Genomic DNA, 20,255 nt, shown 5'->3' with positions numbered 1-20,255 from the left:
CCTGTGTGACTCATGATGGCATGGTTGAATGTCCTGTGTGACTCATGATGGCATGGTTGAATGTCCTGTGTGACTCATGATGGCATGGTTGAATGACCCGTTGTACACCGTGATGGTACCTTTTTGCTTAAAGACTCAGCTGGTCTTGGTTTGGTCTTCAGCTGTCAAATGTGTTCCTCCTGATGTAAAGTTATATTTTACCTCTCCTCCCTCCCCTCTCCCCTGCCTCTCTCTCTCTCTCTCTCACAAATCCCTAGGTAGTATCGCCTGCCTCTGGTGGGACCCTATTCAGCGGTTACTCTTCTCAGGAGCATCTGACAACAGCATCATCATGTGGGACATCGGAGGAAGAAAAGGCCGGACGCTCTTACTTCAGGGCCATCAGTGCGTGACCACTTGTGGGGGTGGGGAAAGAATGGAAAGAATCCGAGTTAGTGGGGAGCTAGTGAAAGGCATTAGTAGTCTGATAACACTTTCTGCAAACCCCGCCTTCTAAGATGGCAATTATCATTGATAGCGCTCAGTTCACTTTTAACTGCTTTCTGTCAGCCCCAAGTGTCTGATGTTTAGTCGCAAAACAACAATAACAAAAAACGAGTACAGGGCTTTCTTCTTTCTTAGTCCAAAGAGCACTTGCCACTTTCTCTCTTAAGGAGTCACCTCGTTGAAATATCTGATTAAGGCAGGCATAGAACAGAGATGCAGGTGAGGACTTTGACCATGGAAGGTTGCGTGTAACATGATACTAAGCTGTTCTTGAGCTGGGAGCCTAACTTGTTTTTTGTTTTTGGTTTTTTTATTCTAAAAGATATTGAATTGAGAAATAATGTCTAGTTTGACAGTGGAATTCACCTGAGTGATACCATTGTATATTTAGGATCTTGCCCTCTATCCCTGAAAGAAAAAGAAATACCTCTTCACCCCGCTTTCCTTTCTTTCCTCTTTGGCTAGGCTGCAGCTGTTACTGTAATCACAGTCAAGCTGAAAATTAGCTGAGGAAACATATTGTTCACTATAACAGGCCAAGGGCTTGTTTCCTTGGCCATCCTAAAGGGTAGTATGACAGGCACGCAGGAGGGACAGAGGTCTTCACCCCATCCGTGTGTGTGTCTGTGCATACTAGCGATCTTTGTGGTGCTGGACTCCTTGTTCATATGAATTGTGTTCAGTAAGGGAGTTATACCTCGTTTGTTCTTTTTTGTTTCTGAACAAATAGATAAATCTTATGCATCTGAAAGGGAAATCATGGTGATTGGTCCCGAAAACCATAGCCTTCATCAAATCTCTGGCCTACAGTTCTTAATGACTGATTTGAAAGTAGTCCTATATTTTATAGAAAGTATCATTCTGTATTATGAATTATAAAATGCCAAGTGAAGTTTACACTAGAATTCATTTTACCATGCTGGATAGTCAATGGTAAAATACCACATGCTGGTTTTAATGAGAACTAGTTGAGCCTAAATGAGATAGTTCCCGTGTTTTTCCACATAGAGACAAGTGACTATTGTGTGTGCTGTTTGCAGTGACAAGGTACAGTCGCTGTGCTACCTTCAGCTCACCAGGCAGCTCGTCTCCTGTTCCTCAGATGGTGGAATTGCAGTGTGGAACATGGATGTTAGCAGAGAAGAGGTAAGAGACAAGGGCAAGTCCAGGCCGAACGGGAGAGACCCCTCAAGAGCCTGGCTTCTTGGCTTTTCACCCAGCGAGCTGTAAATGCTGGTCCAGGTGCAGACAGTCCCAACTTCCCCTTCTGCTAATGGGTTATTTCTGACAAGGTCCTTTGTGTCATTGTGCACTGCTTCCTTCCTCTACTCATTTGAGAGTTTCTACCAGTGACATGCAGTATATACAATCAGCATTTAGGCTGGTTCTCAGCCTTGAGCAATACACTGAGAGAACACTTTGAGACAGATTTCTGGCATGTCCAGGGATCTGGACTGCACAGAGGTCCTCTGAAGCACCACGGTGGTCCTGTAGCATTCGTGTAGGAAACCGTGCGGTGTGCATCAGTGACTGCTGTCAGGGGCATAGCTAAACACTTGACATGTTTCTAGGAAAATATATTTCCATTGCTCTGCTCTTACTTCCCACATTGAGTTCTAGTTCACTGAGGCCATGTCGACATAGTAATCTTTTCAGGTGACCTAATTTCTAACTTGGTTGGGCCACTAACTAGTTGTGAGACCTTACTTGGTTAAGTGCCTTAATTTCTCTGAGTATCTGTTCCCTCCTACATAAAGTGGAATTGTGGAATGAAATGATATCTCAGTTGTCTTCCAGTTCTTTAGACAGACAGTCTAATTGTCTAAACAATCTCTCTCTCTCTCTCTTTTTTTTTTTTTTTTTTGAGACAGGGTCTTGCTTTCTCACCCAGGCTGAAGTGCAGTGGCATGATCTTGGCTCTCTGCAGCCTCAACCTCCCAGGCTTAAGCGATCCTCCCACTTCAGCTTCCTGAGTAGCTGGGGCTACAGGCATACGCTACCATGCATAACGTGTTTTTCAATTTTTTTTTTTTTTGGTAGAGACAGGGTCTTGCTGTGTCATCTAGGCTGGTCTCAAACTCCTGGGCTCAAGCGACCTTCCTGCCTCAGTCTCCCAAATTGCTGGGATTATAGGCATGAGCCACTGTGTACATCCTCTTTTTTAAATATTTTGAAGAATGCTGCAGTGAATATTCTTGACCTTGTCATTGTGTGATTGATCAATTATTTATTTCAGACAAATTTCTGGAAATAGACCTTCTGGGTCCAAGCATATATACATTCTTAAGGCTTTTTATAGATGTTGTCAAATGATTTCCAATCAAGGTTTCCATTCTCATCTCTGCCTGCACTGGCATTATCTTTCTTTTCTAAGTGACGTCTATAACTTATGATGATGTTAGCAGAAAAAGTTGATTCCAGAGAAGATTTTAGACCATAAGGGACGTTAATGACTTGCAGTTTAACTGTGAAAATATTTGTTGGGCACCTACAGGGTGTCCTTACAGTCGGGAAATGTAAGTATATAATAAATGGCTCATTGATATTGCATTGCCATACCTTCTGTGTTGCACGACATTACATGATCTGCTCAGGATCCTGTGCTTTATGGCAACATGTTGTTCAGTGTGCTGTGCACCATTGTAACAGACATTTTGCGTTGATGCAGAATTCCCACCAATCCCTGCACATGTGTCTGCTTTGTGTTGTCTCTGATTCTTTGTGAGTCTGATTCTCACGGATTAAACCTTCATTTTTAGCATATTCCAGTAGAAGTAATCAAGGGGGCTTTCGTCTGTTTTTTTTAAATGGTGACATTACTCATTTACAGACTTTACGGCTACCGTACACAAAGATACTTGCCACAAGAAATCTGTAATCTAGTGGAAGAAATAGACTACCCTATAAATAATAAAATGCGATCCATAATCCAGAGACGTACTGATTGTGAGACTTTTTTTGTAACTTTGTAAGACAAGTCAAATAGAGGAAATTTGGATTACAAATTTCTGGTTTATATCTCTTTTTGAATTTTCTAAAAAATATTTGGTAAGGCTTAGAATATTTTATTATGAAATGCAGATACATTGGCTCAATAGTATAGGATGTGGCTGGCGCAGTGGCTCATGCCTCTAATCCCAGCGCTTTGGGAGGCTGAGGCAGGTGGATCACCTGAGGGTCAGGAGTTCAAGACCAGCCTGGTCAACATGGTGAAACCCAGTCTCTACTAAAAAATATAAAAATTAGCCAGGCATGGTGGTGGGTGCCTATAATCCCAGCTAGTTGGGAGGCTGAGGCAGGAGAATCACTTGAACCCAGGAGGCGGAGGTTGCAGTGAGTCGAGATCACACCACTGCGCTCCAGCCTGGGTGATGAGCAAAACTCTCTCTAAAAAATGTGTGTGTGTGTGTGTGTGTATGTGTATAAAATAGAATGTATAATACTATATTTTGAAAGATTTATTTGGACTGTGTTTTATGTTTATCAGCTACTAGTTCTATGCACCAAGAACAGCTAGTATACTGTTCTGTTTCCTGGCTTTTGGCCTGTTGTTTTTCAGTCTTATTCTGAGAGAGCAGAAAACTCAAGAGAGAGAGAGGCTGTATTCCCTGGATGATGAGGGAGGAGACCGTTGGTGCCCAGCACTGCTGGTGGCTTTCCCGAGGGTTTCACAACTTAGGTTTTTAACCTGCTGTTTTTATCATTGGTAAATTCTTTTAGAAAAAGTATTTAGAAAGTAGAAGTGGGATTCCTGCCTTCAAAGTGCATCATTGTGGAGTGTATTTCTGTATCTAGGGAAAGAAAAAAGTCCCATCAATCAAGGCGCTTCCTGTGTGCACAATTCACTGCATCTGTAGAAGAGACAGGAAGGCAAGTTGTGTCAAAAAGATACATTATTTTTAGTAGATTTTTTGTTTGTTTTTCAATAACTGAGAAAATGTATTGCAAGGATAAACAGGCTGTAATCTATAAGGTTCTGACCTGGCCTTAGGGCTTTTTGGGCTTTTTTTTTTTTGAGGCAGGCTCTAGCTCTGTCACCCAGGCTGGAGTGCAGTGGCAAGACCTCAGTTCACTGCAACGTTCGCATCCTAGTTTCAAGTGATTCTCCCACCTCAGCCTCCCAGGTAGCTGGGACAACAGGCTCATGCCACCATACCGGTACCTGGCTAATATTTTGTATTTTTAGTAGAGAGGGAGTTTCACCATGTTGACTAGGCTGGTTACGAGCCCCTGGCCTCAAGTGATCTGCCCGCCTCAGCCTCCAAAAGTGCTGGGATTGCAGGCGTGAGCCACGGTGCCCAGCCTTTAGGGTTTTATAGGACTTTCTTAGACTAGGGCATAGAGGATTGGTCCCAGGTCCTCTAGCTCTGCAATGCTTGCCTGGAATTTCTCTCCAAGTCCCCAGTCAATACTCACTGGAGCGTTTACTACCCACTGTGGCTTCAGCCACTATGCTGTTGAATTGGAAGCAGATTTGCCTCCCTGCCAGGTCATAATAAGGATCATTTGTTGGAAGTAGGCACAAAATATATATGAGCAAGAAACAATAATTAGAGAGAATGAGTCTTCTTGAAAAGATAACTTTATTTTAAAATTAGTAGATTACAGAATGTATAGCATTTTATATGCTAGTGCAATGTGACGAGTACAGCAATTAGTGGTAGTAGAACAATGGAATTTATTCTTGTCATATCTTTGTTCAGATTTGGCAGGTGGAAAAAGATGTGGAAAAGAGAGTGATGCAATTATAATACCTAATTAGTACTCTCTCTTGCTCTTCTCAGCACAAAACGAAAGCTCCTCCTTAGATAATAAGTATATATTAGGATGGCTCATGTTAGCTTATAGTGTAACGCTATATTCTGAGTGTTAAACGAAATAAAGTTAGGGTATCTCTTATATTAAGATATGTTCTAAAAAGCTATTTGTTTCTGATTTTGATTTTAGTTTGTTTTCTTAAATTATTTTAAGCATGTATTTTCGTCACTGCAACCTCTGCCTCCTGGGCTCAAGCAATTCTCATGCGTCAGCCACCCAAGTAGCTGGGACTACAGACATGTGCCACTATGTCTGGCTAATTTCTGCATTATTAGTAGACACGAGGTTTTATCATGTTGGCGAGGCTGGTCTTGAACTCCTGGCCTCAAGTGATCCACCTGCCTCAGCCTCCCAAAGTGCTGGGATTGCAGATGTGAGCAACTGTGCCCAGTCAAAGTTATATTCTTTCTTAAACCCTTAAACAGAATCATGCTCCCTGAGGCAAGAGCTCAGATCTGTAGGTTGCCATAGCCCAGGACCATGTTTGGAGACCCCCACATGTAGAAGTGGATAGGCCTCGTATGCAAAGACTATGTGGAACATTGGGATACACCCAGAGATGCAGGCTGGACTCCTGGATCTCCCCAGGATCTACGTCTGCTCATTGACAGTTGCTTTAATCTCTGAGCCAGTTTCATTGCCTGTAAAATAGGGATAGTGTTGCTCTGTATCTCCTAGGACATATGAACATTAAGTAAAATAAAAAAACATGAAACACTTGGCACATTGCCTGGACTTAGATGTCACTTACTATATGCCAGGTAGTATTCTGAACACTTAATATTAACTCACTTAATCCTCACAACCTTATGAGGTATATACTACTGATCCCATTTTACAGATGTATTAGTCTGTTCTCATGCTGCTAATAAAGATATACCTTAGACTGGGTAATTTATAAAGGAAAGAGGTTTAATGGACCACAATTCCACATGGCTGGGGAGGCCTCACATTCATGGTGGAAGATGAAGGAGGAGCAAAGTCATGTCTTACATGGTAGGCAGGAGGGCATGTGCAGGGGAACTCCCCTTTATAAAACTACCAGATATTGTGAGACTTATTCACTACCGGGAGAATAGCATGGAAAAAACTCACCCCCGTGATTCAATTACATCCTACTGGGTCCGTCCCATGACACGTGGGAGATTTGGGTGGGGAGATTTGGGTGGGGACACAGAGCCAGACCATAACAGTGGATGGAGAAACCTAGGCACAGAGAAGTTGAGTCACGTGCCTGAGAACAGTGCTGACAAGTGGCAGAGCCAGGATTTGAAGGCAAGAGATCTGACTCCTAGACTTGGTGATTATAGCTATGACTATTAGAAATGAATTGAGAGGCCAGTCACGGTGATTCATGCCTGTAATCCCAGCATTTTGGGAGACTGAGACAGGTGAATCCCCTGAGGTCAGGAGTTTGAGACCAGCCTGGCCAACATGGTGAAATCCCAACTCTACTAAAAATACAAAAAAATAGCCAGGCATGGTGACAGGCATCTGTAATCCCAGCTACTTGGGAGACTGAGGCAGGAGTATCACTTGAATCCAGGAGGCAGAGGTTGCAGTGAGCTGAGATCATGCCAACGCACTCCAGACTGGGCAACAAAATGAGACTCTGTCTCAAAAAAAAAAAAAAAAATTGATAATTTTAAAATGGCTTATCTGTATATGTTTTTAAAATCCTTGCTGGAAATTGAATCACTTGAAAACATTAAAATGTTAGGAAATCCATTGATGTACTGCTTAACAGACATTGCTGGAGATAGAGGCCTTTTGTGTTAAAGGAGTGCTCTGGGTGATTGAAACATAATTCAAATGCCAGCCCCTTATGAAGACAATCACTTTGATGAAAATGTACAGCTGGGCACAGTGGCTCATGCCTGTAATCCCAGCACTTTGGGAAGCTGAGGCAGGCAGATCACTTGAGCCCAGGAGTTCAAGACCAGCCCGAGCAGCTTGGAGAAACCCTGTTTGTACAAAAAATTTGCTGGGCGTGGTGGTGCATATCTCTAGTCCCAACTACTAGAGCAGCTGAGAGGAGGGAGGATCGCATGAGCCAGAGGTTGAGGCTGCAGTGAGCCATGATTGTGGCCCTGCAGTCCAGCTTGGGTGACAAAGTGAGACACTGTCTCAAAAAAAAAGAAAGTGTAAATTTGATGTAATTTACTAATTTCTTGATGCAGGCTCACCATTCTGACCACAAATGTTGCATGCATGTTTCGTGATAATACAATTTTGTATCTGTGTAGAAAACTATTTCATGTAGGACTGAGAACGTTTTTCCTGAAACTGTTCTTGCCTTCAGTTCTACCCACCTTAGTCCCTTTAATCTGTTATGTCCTAGGAAACAAATTTTAAAAATTTGTGGATCAAACCAGGCCAATAATGTCATAAATGAGGGGGGAGAAGATGCAGACATTTCTTTCAGTGATTTTTCTTTTTTTAAACCAAATTTTAGCTCAAGAAAAATAGAAAATTTAATCCTCCCTGTGTTTTGGTTGAGAGCAGATTTCTGAATTCCAGATCAGTAAAGTTTTAAGATTTTTGTGTTAAGTAATACCTAATAGACACTGTGTGGTCAAGGGAAATAGAAAATCCAGCCATTAACTGGAGACAAAAGAAAGAAGTAAATTTCTAAAGCAGTGAGCAATAATAGGCAAGTTTGCAAATCAGTTCTTTTTTACACTTAACATTTTTGTGCACTAAATTAAACATCGGATTCCCTGCTGCTAAGTATGGGAAGTATAAACTGGAACGAACTTTCATCTATTGTTCTGTTTCCATTAAAGCCTTCATTGTATCGTCCTTAAAGCACATTAGCCCTTACTGGAGTTGTTTGGAGATGGCTTAGTGAATACATTTGTGTGCTGTTTTTTGGTCCATGTGACTGTGGTTTTGCAAGAGTTACACTTGGGCATGTCCCAGACATAAGATTAGGAAGTTATACTTACTTTTCTTCCTCCGGCAATTAAATATCCTGTGCCCCTTGGCAGCACGGCCTGCTGCGTCTCTCTTAGGGCCAGTGTCCCCAGGTAGTATCCCCACACAGCTGCAGCCTCCATCACCACCTGCCTTCTGTTGATCACAGAAACAAAGAAGTAATTCTATATCAAGAAAATAATTTTTCTCACATAGATACACATCTCTTTATTCTTCTTTCATCCCTTCTCATCTCCAACATTCCCCAGTTATTTAAGGAAACCTTTCTTCTAGCTCAGCCTGTTTCAGTCTATTTGTGAGTGCCTTCTGCACACGCCTCCCGCCAAAAAAAAGACCTTTCTAATGTCTGTTATATGTAGAAATATTTCTAGTGACAGATCCAAAATAAGAAATAGGAAGGCCAAAAGTTTTGATGCAATAGGAGACAAAATGAAGAACTAGGGGCACCCATCATTCAAACCACTAAATATATTAATATATATTTTAGAAAAAATATTTTCTATCTATTTTTGTTGCACCTATATAATGTTAAGTGATTGGGGTTAAACATTATATAATGTTTTTTTTTTTTTGTTTTTGGGGTTTTTTTTTTTTTTTTGAGACGAAGTTTCGCTCTTGTCGCCTAGGCTGGAGTGCAGTGGTGCAATCTCTGCTCACTGCAACCTCCACCTCCCAGTTTCAAGCCATTTTCCCGCCTCAGCCTCCTGAGTAGTTGAGATCATAGGCGTGTGCCACCATGCCTGGCTAATTTTGTATTTTTAGTAGAGATGGAGTTTCACCATGTTGGCCAAGCTGGTCTTGAACTCCTGACCTCAGGTAATCTGCCTGCCTTGGCCTCCCAAAGTGCTGGGATTACAAGTGTTAGCGACTGTGCCCGGCCTAAACAGGCTTTTAACAAGTTTGTCTTAGAATTGGGTATAGTTTGTAATTTTTTGTTTAGAGAAATATTTTAAGTTTTTGTTTTGTTTTGTTTTTTGAGACTGAGTCTTGCTCTTGTTGCCCAGACTAGGGTGCAATTGTACGATCTTGGCTCACTACAACCTACGCCTCCTGGGTTCAAGTGATTCTTCTGCCTCAGCCTCCCAAGTAGCTGGGATTACAGGTGTGCGCCACCACGTCTGGCTAATTTTTGTATTTTTAGTAGAGACGGGATTTCACCATGTTGGCCAGGCTTGAACTCCCGACCTCAGGTGATCCGCCTGCCTCAGCCTCCCAAAGTGCTGAGATTACAGGCGTAAGCCACCACACTTGGCCTATTTTCTAGGTTTTTTAACAAATTAATTTTGAGACTGCTTCCTCTGTTTCAACAAAAATGCATTAAGAACCTACTGTGTGACAGGCTGTGGATAAATCAAGATGAATAATACCAAAAAGTAACTCATTGGTTAGAGGGGAGAAGAAACGTGCACCGAGATTTACAAAACCAGAGCTTGCTGCCCAGTGAAGGCTGCAGGACTCCTGTGTGGCCCCAGGAGGGAGGGACCTGCTGTTGTGGCTGGGAAAGGAAGGGTGGCAAATCTGCTGGCATAGTCTCTACCCAGAGCAACTAGGTGATGGGATTTTGTCGGATCTCTTCTATTAGTCACCTGTGACCCTGCAAGCCTTCCCAAGTGGTAGGTCACCAGATTCTGCTGCATGCATTGGGTTTTTACTCAACTGGATTTAGAGTTCAAACATCTCCAGCGTAAAAAAGAAATACATAAAGACAACGCTTAAGGGTTCACAATAAAAACTGATTTACTCCCTCCTATCTATAGATTACAAATTGAACAACCCTGTAACCGTGGCTAAAATTGTCATGATTACTTAACACACAATTAAGGCTGGACGCAATGGCTCATGACTGTAATCCCAGTGCTTTGTGGGGCTGAGACACAAGGATTACTTGAAGCCAGGAGTTCAAAATGAGCCTGGGAAACATAGTGAGACCCTGTCTCTACAAAAAAATAAAAATAAAAAATTAGCTAGCATGGTGACACACACCTGTGGTCCTAGCTATTCGGGAGGCTGAGGCAGGAGGATCATTTGAGCCTGAGAGGTCAAGGTTGCAGTGAGCCATGTTCACGACACTGCACTCTAGCCTGGGTGACAGAGTGAGACCCTGTCTCAAAAAAGACCCTCCCGCACACACACAATTAAACATAATATTGAATAATTAAACATAATATTGAATATGACAACTAGCTAGAATATTTTGTGGAATTAAAAAGAAATACTAACTGGCTGGGCATGGCTGCTCACGGTTATAATCCCAGCACTTTGGGAGGTCAGGAGTTTGAGACCAGCCTGGCCAACATGGCAAAACCCCAAGTCTACTAAAAATACAGAAATTAGCCTGGCATGATAGTGCATGCCTGTAGTCCCAGCCACTTGGGAGGGTGAGGCAGTAGAGTCACTTGAACCCAGGAGGCGGTGGTTGCAGTGAGCTGAGATCACATACTGCACTCCAGCCTGGGCGACAAAAAAAAAAAAAAAAAAAAAAAGAAGAAAAGAAAGACTAACCCCGGCAAGGTCTAGAACTGTTGTATTAGTTTTGAAACGCGGAAGTAAACGTAGACACACTGATGTTGGCTTTGACTTTCTGCGCCCCCAGGCTCCTCAGTGGTTGGAAAGTGATTCTTGTCAGAAATGTGAGCAGCCCTTTTTCTGGAACATAAAGCAGATGTGGGACACCAAGACGCTGGGGCTGAGACAAGTGAGTAGCCACTGTTGAGTCATCGCTGGCTTGATTGTGTATTTCACTATTTGCATACTTAATCGGGGGCTTTTTTGAATCACACTTTGTTTTTGCAAATGCTATTAATTCCTACATTTTCTGTGTCTTTATCATTGTGTGACTAATAATGAGGAAGACCTTTCCCGGGGCCAGTGAGAGTGTTACCTCACTGTTCTGTTGTTCGTCCTGTATTGGAAAGGCAGGGGTGCGTAGAAAATCCTGAGAGCCTATTTTTAAATAGATAAAAGATCTTTCAGTTTACTACTATTACTTATTAAAGTCAGTGTTTTGTGCTAGCCAAGAACAAAGTTGGAATAAATTAGGTCATACAGTTATATATACCTTATGTTGTCACAAACAGATAAAAAGTAATAATTTAGTCCTCACTTGAATGCCTGACCCTATGAGTTTTAGATTATTTTAAATTGTTCCGTTATAAGCATACCTGGAACATTTTTTTTTTTTTTTTTTTTTTTTTTTTTGAGACGGAGTCTTGCTCTGTCGCCCGGGCTGGAGTGCAGTGGCCGGATCTCAGCTCACTGCAAGCTCCGCCTCCCGGGTTTACGCCATTCTCCTGCCTCAGCCTCCCAAGTAGCTGGGACTACAGGTGCCCGCCACCTCGCCCAGCTATGTTTTTGTATTTTTTAGTAGAGACGGGGTTTCACCGTGTTAGCCAGGATGGTCTCGATCTCCTGATCTCGTGATCCGCCCGTCTCGGCCTCCCAAAGTGCTGGGATTACAGGCTTGAGCCACCGCGCCCGGCCGAAACATTTTTATTAAGCATGTTTTGAGTACTGTTTTTTAAATTTTTTTAATTAAAGAAATATGTTCCAAATAGCCTGTAGATTTCAAAGGTGCTATTAACTTCAGGGATTCTTGTGATACTAAAGTTCTACAACAAACAAACAAACAAAACAAAAAACAAACCCATTTCCACCACAGCCTTAAAGATAACCACTCAGGGTAAATACGAATTTGTGCAGGTAAGTAAAAAAGATGCTGATTTTATTCCTTTTATTATTGGTTTCACCTCTATGAGAGATTAGCCTAAAGTTTGTATGTGTTAATAAACTTTTTTGGCCCTGCTTGGTGGCTCATGCCTGTAATCCCAGCACTTTGGGAAGCCGAGGTGGGTGGATCACCCGAGGTCAGAAGTTTGAGACCAGCCTGGCCAACATGGCGAAACCTTGTCTGTACTAAAAATACAAAAATTAGCTGGGTGTGGTGGCGGACGCCTGTAATCCCAGCTACTCGGGGGGCTGAGGCAGGAGAATCACTTGAATGCTGGGAGGCGGAGGTTGTGGTGAGCCAAGATCGCGCCACTGTACTCCAGCCTAAGTGACAGAGTGAGACTCTATCTCAAAGAAATAAAATAATAAATAAACTCTGAAAAGTTTTACAGAGCTACTCCACAATAAGGTCTCATATGAGACTGGCAGGCAAGAAGGGGATTATTTTAGTGCTCAGACCATTATAAAGTGCTGAAATAGCACCTGAGTTCTGTCTGTCGTTAGCCGAGTTCTCACAATGCAAGGCTGATGGTAATTAGTGAAGTATAATTAATAGGAGAAGTATTCCCTACTTCTAAAGGAAGCACAGAGAAATGGATTTTACTCCCATTTATTAGCAGTTAAGAGAGAAGAGGTGCTGGTCACTAAACTGTTGGTGGTAAAAGAATATGTCAAAATCAGTAATAATAATTGGACTATTTTGTAATGTTCTTGAGGCTTATTTCCAGAATCACAGTTTGAGAGATTTTAAAATATAGCAAAACATATGATTATGGGCATTAGTTTCTTAATGAGAGCATAGCGCATTTAAAACTTATTTTAGGCCCGGTGTGAGGCTTACGCCTGTAATCCCAGCACTTTGGGAGGCCAGTGTGGAAGGGTGGCTTAAGCCCAGGAGTTTGAGACAGCCTGAGCAACATGGTGAGACCCTGTCTCTGCAAAAATAAATAAATAAAACTTATTTAAAATAATGCCTTTTTTATGATAGAGGAATAAATTTTTTCTTTCCCCAAATCTACAGTGATTAGGCTCCTAAATGAACTAAATTTGGTGTTAATAGTATTGTTTGTTAACATGTAGACAGATAATATGAATGAATGAAAAGCAACATTTGACCAGTACAGCAAGGTTTTTTGGAAATCCTTGACTAGTGTCAAAATTGTCTATTTTGTGAGCGTTAATTGATACATTGAATTGAGGTGATTACAATTCAAGGCATATCCTCCCCACTCCTGTTCCCTTACTCTAGAGGGAAACCATGTGCTTTAAAGCAAAAGCTAGGCCGGGCGCTGTGGCTCACGCCTGTAATCCCAACACTTTGGGAGGCTGAGGTGGGTGGATCATGAGGTCAGGAGCTTGAGACCAGCCTGACCAAGATGGTGAAACCCCATCTCTACTAAAAATACAAAAATTAGCCGGGCGTGGTGGCAGGTACCTGTAATCCCAACTGCCTGGGAGGCTGAGGCAGGAGAATCGCTTGAACCCGGGCGCCAAAGGTTGCAGTGAGCCAAGATCATGCCACTGCACTCTAACCTAGGCAACAGAGGGAGACTCCGTCTCAAAACAAAACAAAAAACAAAAAAGCAAAAGCTAACACCCTGTTTTCCTCCTCCCGGTCACCCGTGAAGCATCACTGCAGGAAATGCGGGCAGGCTGTCTGCGGGAAGTGCAGCAGCAAGCGCTCAACTTACCCAGTCATGGGCTTCGAGTTCCAAGTCCGGGTTTGTGATTCTTGTTACGACTCCATCAAAGACGAAGAGTGAGTGTTTGCATATTTTTGTCTCATTGCCTCTTATTACATCTGTCTAATGGTTCTCTGAAATGTGAAGAGCTTCAGAAGTGATACGGATATGCTTAGCCATGTGTTTGTTTCTCCTGAATTTCCTAAGCCATTTTATTTGTTGTTTGTTTTTTGAGACAGAATCTTGCTCTGTCACCCATGCTGGAGTGCAGTGGCATGATCATGGCCCACTGCAGCCTCCGCCTCCTGGGTTCAATCGATTCTCCTGCCTCAGCCACCCAAGTAGCTGAGATTACAGGCACCCCCCACCACCTGGCTAATTTTTGTATTTTTAGTAGAGATGGGGTTTCACCATGTTGGTGAGGCTGGTCTCGAACTCCTGACCTCAAGTGATCTGCCCACCTTGGCCTCCCAAAGTGCTGGGATTACAGGCATGAGCCACCGCGCCTGGCCCGTAAGCCATTTTTGAAGAAAGGACCTGCCCTAGCTTTATGACTTAAGACCACCACTGTGTATCTGAAGCTGCCCCTCTGACTGGGCAGCTTTCTCCTGAACATGGTGAGGAATGCTGAGTTACATGGTCCAGTAACTGAGTGCACACCCTGAGCCTCCATATCCCACTGACTGCCGTGCAGGAATAAGTCCATGCACCTGTGGATGGCAGTGGTTGAGCTGGTTCTCTATAGAAGTATCTAGTCCCTAGACCTTTGTTCACACATGCATGTAAATTTACTGGGAAAACTCTAGAGACCAATGTTCTTTCTTTCACAAAAATCTGGCCTAGCAGTCTATTTTTAAATTGCTCTTTGTGTGTAAGACACATCTGTTTGTTTACTCCACTCTGCACTGATTTTTAGGCAAATCTATTAGTACAGAACCACCATTTTCTTTCCTTCCCTTTGAATCATCTTTTAAAGCAGCAGAGGCAAGTGTTGGCAGAGGTCCACACTGGAAAGCTAGTGCATCACGACTGGTGTTGGTAAATGAACTAGTGATGGGATTGGGGCAGCTGGGCTTTGGGGCAGAGTTGAAGCCGGTGCTGTAAGAGGCACTGCTCCTGTGCATGGCAGAGGTTTCAGGGAAAACTGCAGCTCTCTGATGAATGTTTTGCCCATGCTCTATGATTTTATCCAATGCAGTTCTTCTTTTATATTGAAGATTCTTGTTTTTATATCTAGGAATGTATCAGCCTTTCCAGTTTAAAAAAAAAAACACACACGCAAAAAGTTATTTTGGGAGTTTTATAAAACAGTCTTGTGATTTATCATGCTTTCTGTCATCATTAAATTATAAGGTTAGTTTTCAAAATCATAGCCACAATTTTAGGAGCAAATTTTAACACTATAATAAGCATTTGCTTTTTTATTTTGGAGACTGAGTCTTGCTTAACTGGGCTGGAGTGCAGTGGCATAATCTTGGCTCACTGCAGCCTCCACCTCCAGGTTCAAGCGATTCTCCTTGCCTCAGCCTCCTGAATAGCTGGGATCACAGGTGTGTGCCACCACACGGAGCTAATTTTTATCTTTTTAGTAGAGACGGGGTTTCACCATGTTGACCAGGCTGGTCTTGAACCCCTGACCTCAAGTGATCCACCCGCCTCGGCCTCCCAAAGCACTGGGGGTACAGGCATGAGCCACTGCACCTGGCCATATTTGCTTATTTTATGTTGCTAAAAAGGCTTACCCCATTAGCTCTAGGTACAGTCAAGTACATTTTCAGTGATCTCTTTTCTCTTATTAGTCGGACTTCTCTAGCGACCTTTCATGAAGGAAAACATAACATTTCCCACATGTCCATGGACGTTGCCAGGGGACTGATGGTGACCTGTGGGACCGACCGCGTTGTAAAGGTAAGCTGGCTAACTGTCTGTCAGCATCTCAGTTGAGATTGCCCGTTATCATGCTGTGAATGTCCAGGAGACAGTCACTCTTTCTGATTGGCAAGCTTTATAAGCAACTGATTGCCAGTTTAAAACCTTGAGTAATAAATTGCTTGCCTGCGAGTTTCCATGCACTCACTGGTGGTCAATCCCAGTGGCACCTCCCTCTGCGGTGTCTGTCTGGCAGAGTGAGTCTGGCACCCTGTATATCCCCATGGGTGGAGCTCACCTCAGGGTTCTCCCTTGCTGGCCTGGGCCCTCACCCCTGACCCATCTCAAGACATTCCTACCCTTGCCAATGTTCCTTTTCATCCTGGGCAGAATGCGTCCTCATTATAAGGAATAACCACACATTTAAAAAATTAAATCCCTGGGTCACTAACACATAAATTGAAATGAAGTGTTTTATACTTAATACCACTCTTTTTTTTTTTTGAGATGGGTCTTGCTCTGTTGTCCAGGCTGGAGTGCAGTGGCACAATCACTACTCACTGCGGCCTTCACCTTCCAGGCTCATGCAGTCTTCCCACCTCAGCCTCCCAAAGTAGCTACAATTACAGGTGCCTGCCACAGGCTTAGCTAATGTTGGGGGGATTTTTTTGTGGAGATTGGGTCCTACTATGTTGCCCAGGCTGGTCTCAAACTCCTAGGCTTGAGCAATCCTCCTACCTCAGATCCCAAAGTACTGGGATTGCAGGCGTGATCCACCATGCCTGGCCTAAGTACCATTCTTCAGTGGTGAAACTGTGAGATATTTTATATTCCTGATGGGCTTTTCTAAAAAAAAATTTGAATTTATACTAAAACATTATTATGATGTAATTTTTATGTGTAAAGACACTACCTATAGGCTTTATTCACATTTTAGTGGACCACATTGTTTTATCTTTCTGAAAATCTTTTTGTTTGAGACACGGTCTCGCTCTGTCACCAGGCTGTAGTGTAGGGGTGTGATCTCGGTTCAGTGCAACCTCTGCCTCCTGGGCTCAGGTGATCCTCCCACCTCAGCCTCCTGAGTGGCTGGGACCACAGGCATGTGCCACCACACCAGGCTAATTTCTGTATTTTTTTTTTTTTTTTTTTTGCTAGAGGGGTTTTGCCATGTTGGCCAGGCTGGTCTCGAACTCCTGGGCTGAAGCGCTACACCCGCCTCAGTCTCCCAAAATGCTAGGATTACAGGCATGAGCCACCGTGCCCAGCCACCTGGCCTCTTTCTATAAATCTTTTTTTTTTAATACTTTAAATTCTAGGGTACATGTGCACAACGTGCAGGTTTGTTACATATGTATACATGTGCCATGTTGGTGGGCTGCACCCATCAACTCGTCAGCACCCATCAACTCATCATTTACATCAGTTATAACTCCCAGTGCCATCCCTCCCCCTCCATCCCCATAATAGGCCGTGGTGTGTGATGTTCCCCTTCCCATGACCAAGTGATCTTATTGTTCAATTCCCACCTATGAGTGAGAACATGCGGTGTTTGGTTTTCTGTTCTTGCGAAAGTTTGCTGAGAATGATGGTTTCCAGCTGCTCCCATGTCCCTACAAAGGACACGAACTCATCTTTTTTTATGGCTGCATAGTATTCCATGGTGTATATGTGCCACATTTTCTTAATCCAGTCTGTCACTGATGGACATTTGGGTTGATTCCAAGTCTTTGCTATTGTGAATAGTGCTGCAATAAACATACATGTGCATGTGTCTTTATAGCAGCATGATTTATAATCCTTTGGGTATATACCCAGTAATGGGATCACTGGGTCATATGGTATTTCTAGTTCTAGATCCTTGAGGAATCGCCATACTGTTTTCCACAATGGTTGAACTAGTTTACAATCCCACCAACAGTGTGAAAGTGTTCCTATTTCTCCACATCCTCTTTCTATAAATCTTAAGGAGGTATTATGGAAGAAGAGAATGAGAAAATTCGTTATTTTGACACCTTTTCGGGTTTAATAGTCGTTTGTTTCTCTATGTTGACTCTTGCCATTAGACCTGGTTATCACTGCTGCCTTTTCCGTGTTCCTTCCTTGTAGATCTGGGACATGACGCCTGTAGTGGGCTGCAGTCTGGCAACTGGGTTTTCTCCACACTGATCTGAGAGCTGGGCGACATCCACAGCTAAGAACAGCAGCTCCACCAAATGAAGTCCTTCCTGCGCAGCTCCACAGTGCTGTCTCGTGAATGGACAGTAGCCACTTACAAACAAATCAACATTTTTAGAAAGGAAATGTAAAGGTGTGTTTTGGGGCATTTGCGGAACTTACCTGTGGGGACTAATATGTGAAAGGTCTCTCTGTAGTGGTTCCCTGAAGACTGGAATTACTTCAGTGAAACGTCCCCATGAACAGTGAGCTAATGTGTAGTGAAAAAATGAGCTAGCAAATGAGTTTTAGCAGGGACAAAAAGTGAAAAAAGTGAACACTTAGAACTTTCTCAAAGCAGTCACAAGTACAGACACTTCACTTAGCCTAGGGGGCCTTCCAGGGTTCTTGTGGCTGTTGTCAAAGCAGGAGCTGGGGGAAGGAAGACTTGTTCTCTCTTTCTTGAGGGGTGGCATTAGGAACTTACGAAACCAGAGACCTTTCCCTATGAGCTGGCAGTATGTGAATATCCTCTACACTTAGTTATTGATAAACTTCTTAAAGAGATCTGTCATTTTCAGGTAGTGCCATAATCTGTGCTTAGCATTGGCTTTCTTCAGTAGTTTCTCTTCCCAGCCAGTATGCCACAGGTGAACTTTTGAGGTTGTCCTTAAGTAAGTTGTGAAATTTCTCTAATATCCAAGGCAGTCCACATGCTTCCCTTTCCCCCAAATTCTGAGGACAAAACTTTTTTATGGTGCTGTTAACATGGGAGTCACACAGACGCCTGACTTTTTCTCATTGCCATTAGTAATAAGTGATGGAAAACCCAGCCACCATTGTGATGCAAAATGATCTGTCTGTTGCCTGGAACAGCCCAGTCCTCTTAACTGAAACAGCATTCTACTTGTTGTTCCAAGATGAGCCTCTGCAATATTCTGGCAATTTAATATACCCCCACAAAAGCACTCTACAGCTTTTACACTATTTTGACTTTGAGTTATAACTAGTATTATTCATGTTTTCATAAAAAGAAGTTAGTGACCCAGAGCTGTCACAATAATTCCCAACTCGCAAATTGCTTTCCTAACAACTAGCAAAAGCTGTTGTTCATAAAGGCATTTCTGAAGCTTTTGGGCCCTGTGGACCAGGATGAGGAAGGGAAGAAATGAGGAGCCTGTCTTTTAATATTCCAGTCTTTGTGTGTGTGATTTTTTTGGACAACAGTACATTGTATATCTATTTCTCTAGGGATATGGAAGTAAGTGGAGAAGGGCCTACCTTTTTAAAGGACAGATATAAAAATAGATAGCAACAGTATCTTTGCTAATCTTACGAATGGATATTGATTTTAAAAAAAAAAAAAAAACCTCAGTACTGCATCACTGTGTTGGGATCATACCAAGACAATAGGGTCATTCCATATGATGAAACTAAAGGACTAAATCTGTTTTATAATGACGTCTTAGAGGGACTGAAAAGTTTCAGGTGGCAATTAAACTAAGATGTCTTAATGGCTGTGTGACACTGGTAAGGAAAGGAAAGGGGCTCAGGCGCATCAGGTACTGGAATGACCTGCATTCAACGTTGACTTATCTTCAGAAATAAGACTGAAGAGTTTTGTTGTTCCTTAGAGTTTATGTGTTACATCACCTAAAGAGATTTCTTTCAAAAACTTTCTAGACTCTTTGCAAAATGTATATTACTAACATAGTTTGGAAGAAAAATTGAGTAGTGGTAAGTTTTGTTCAAACATAGTGTTGAATGTTAAGCTTCCTGTATTAATTTTAGTTCAGTTAATGGTTCAGCCCGTACAAAGGTGCTATCCTAGGGATTTTATGAAGTCCTGAAAGGAAAATAGAATATGATCAATTCCTTGCCCTGTGGAAGAGTGCAGAACTGTGGTTTTGTTTTCCTTTGACTTCTGTAAAATGTGACCGGTTGACATCTGTGGTAGTTTGAACAGAATATCTCACAGCTGCTGAGTTTACTCCATAGCTTTCAAACCTTTTTTATTTTAAGAAATTCTTGAAAAACCCTATGTTCCATGGGAACATAAAGTTATTATAGTGCCTCCGAAGGGGTTAATATAAATCAAGGAGGAAATTTATATTTAAGGAAGAATTGGAATGACGTATTTTAGAAAAGGAAAGGCAGATGTTTCTGTACAGCTTGTCCTCCACCAGGCCTATCATCATTTTTCTTTTTAGAGACAAACATGACAGGCTTGTCTTGTCTCTCTCACATGCTAGGTAGCAAATGGGGTGATATTTTTATAGAAGTGGGCAAAAATTATTTTCTCAATTTTACTGAGTAGGCACAGAAGAAAAGTACAGATAGTCTGATTGTTATTGCCTTATTTTGACAGCATTTCTCTTAAATGGGTCATTTAAATTAGTTCTTCAAGTAACAGTTTACTGGTTCCATTCCTGAATATGCAGGCTAATTTGTACAGATAGGGATTAAGGAATACAGACTATTAGAGAAGATCCTTATATTTAGATCTAGTACATATGTGATAAGGAAATGCCGATTCTTCATTATAAACAAGGTTTAAAACTACTCTTTCTTAGTCCAAAT

The 20,255-nt window shown here is 42.4% G+C and overlaps 1 protein-coding gene across 1 annotated transcript in view; it reads left to right on the top strand.

The window, feature by feature from the left end:
* WDFY1 (WD repeat and FYVE domain containing 1) overlaps window positions 1-19,283 on the top strand; it is a 76,920-nt gene extending 57,637 nt beyond the window's left edge. Inside the window, exons 7-12 of the mRNA XM_011951914.1 lie at window positions 258-384; window positions 1,527-1,632; window positions 10,835-10,936; window positions 13,596-13,726; window positions 15,449-15,557; window positions 17,628-19,283. Coding sequence (XP_011807304.1) covers window positions 258-384; window positions 1,527-1,632; window positions 10,835-10,936; window positions 13,596-13,726; window positions 15,449-15,557; window positions 17,628-17,687 — 635 coding nt within the window. The 3' untranslated portion in view covers window positions 17,688-19,283. The remainder of the gene's footprint in view (window positions 1-257; window positions 385-1,526; window positions 1,633-10,834; window positions 10,937-13,595; window positions 13,727-15,448; window positions 15,558-17,627) is intronic.
* The last annotated feature ends 972 nt before the right edge of the window (window positions 19,284-20,255 follow it).

The sequence above is a fragment of the Colobus angolensis genome, unplaced genomic scaffold (genome assembly GCF_000951035.1).
Source record: "Colobus angolensis palliatus isolate OR3802 unplaced genomic scaffold, Cang.pa_1.0 Scaffold33, whole genome shotgun sequence".
Lineage (NCBI taxonomy): Eukaryota > Metazoa > Chordata > Mammalia > Primates > Cercopithecidae > Colobus > Colobus angolensis.
The sequence above is the reverse complement of the archived record's forward strand: the minus strand, read 5'-3'. Positions and strand labels throughout refer to the sequence as shown.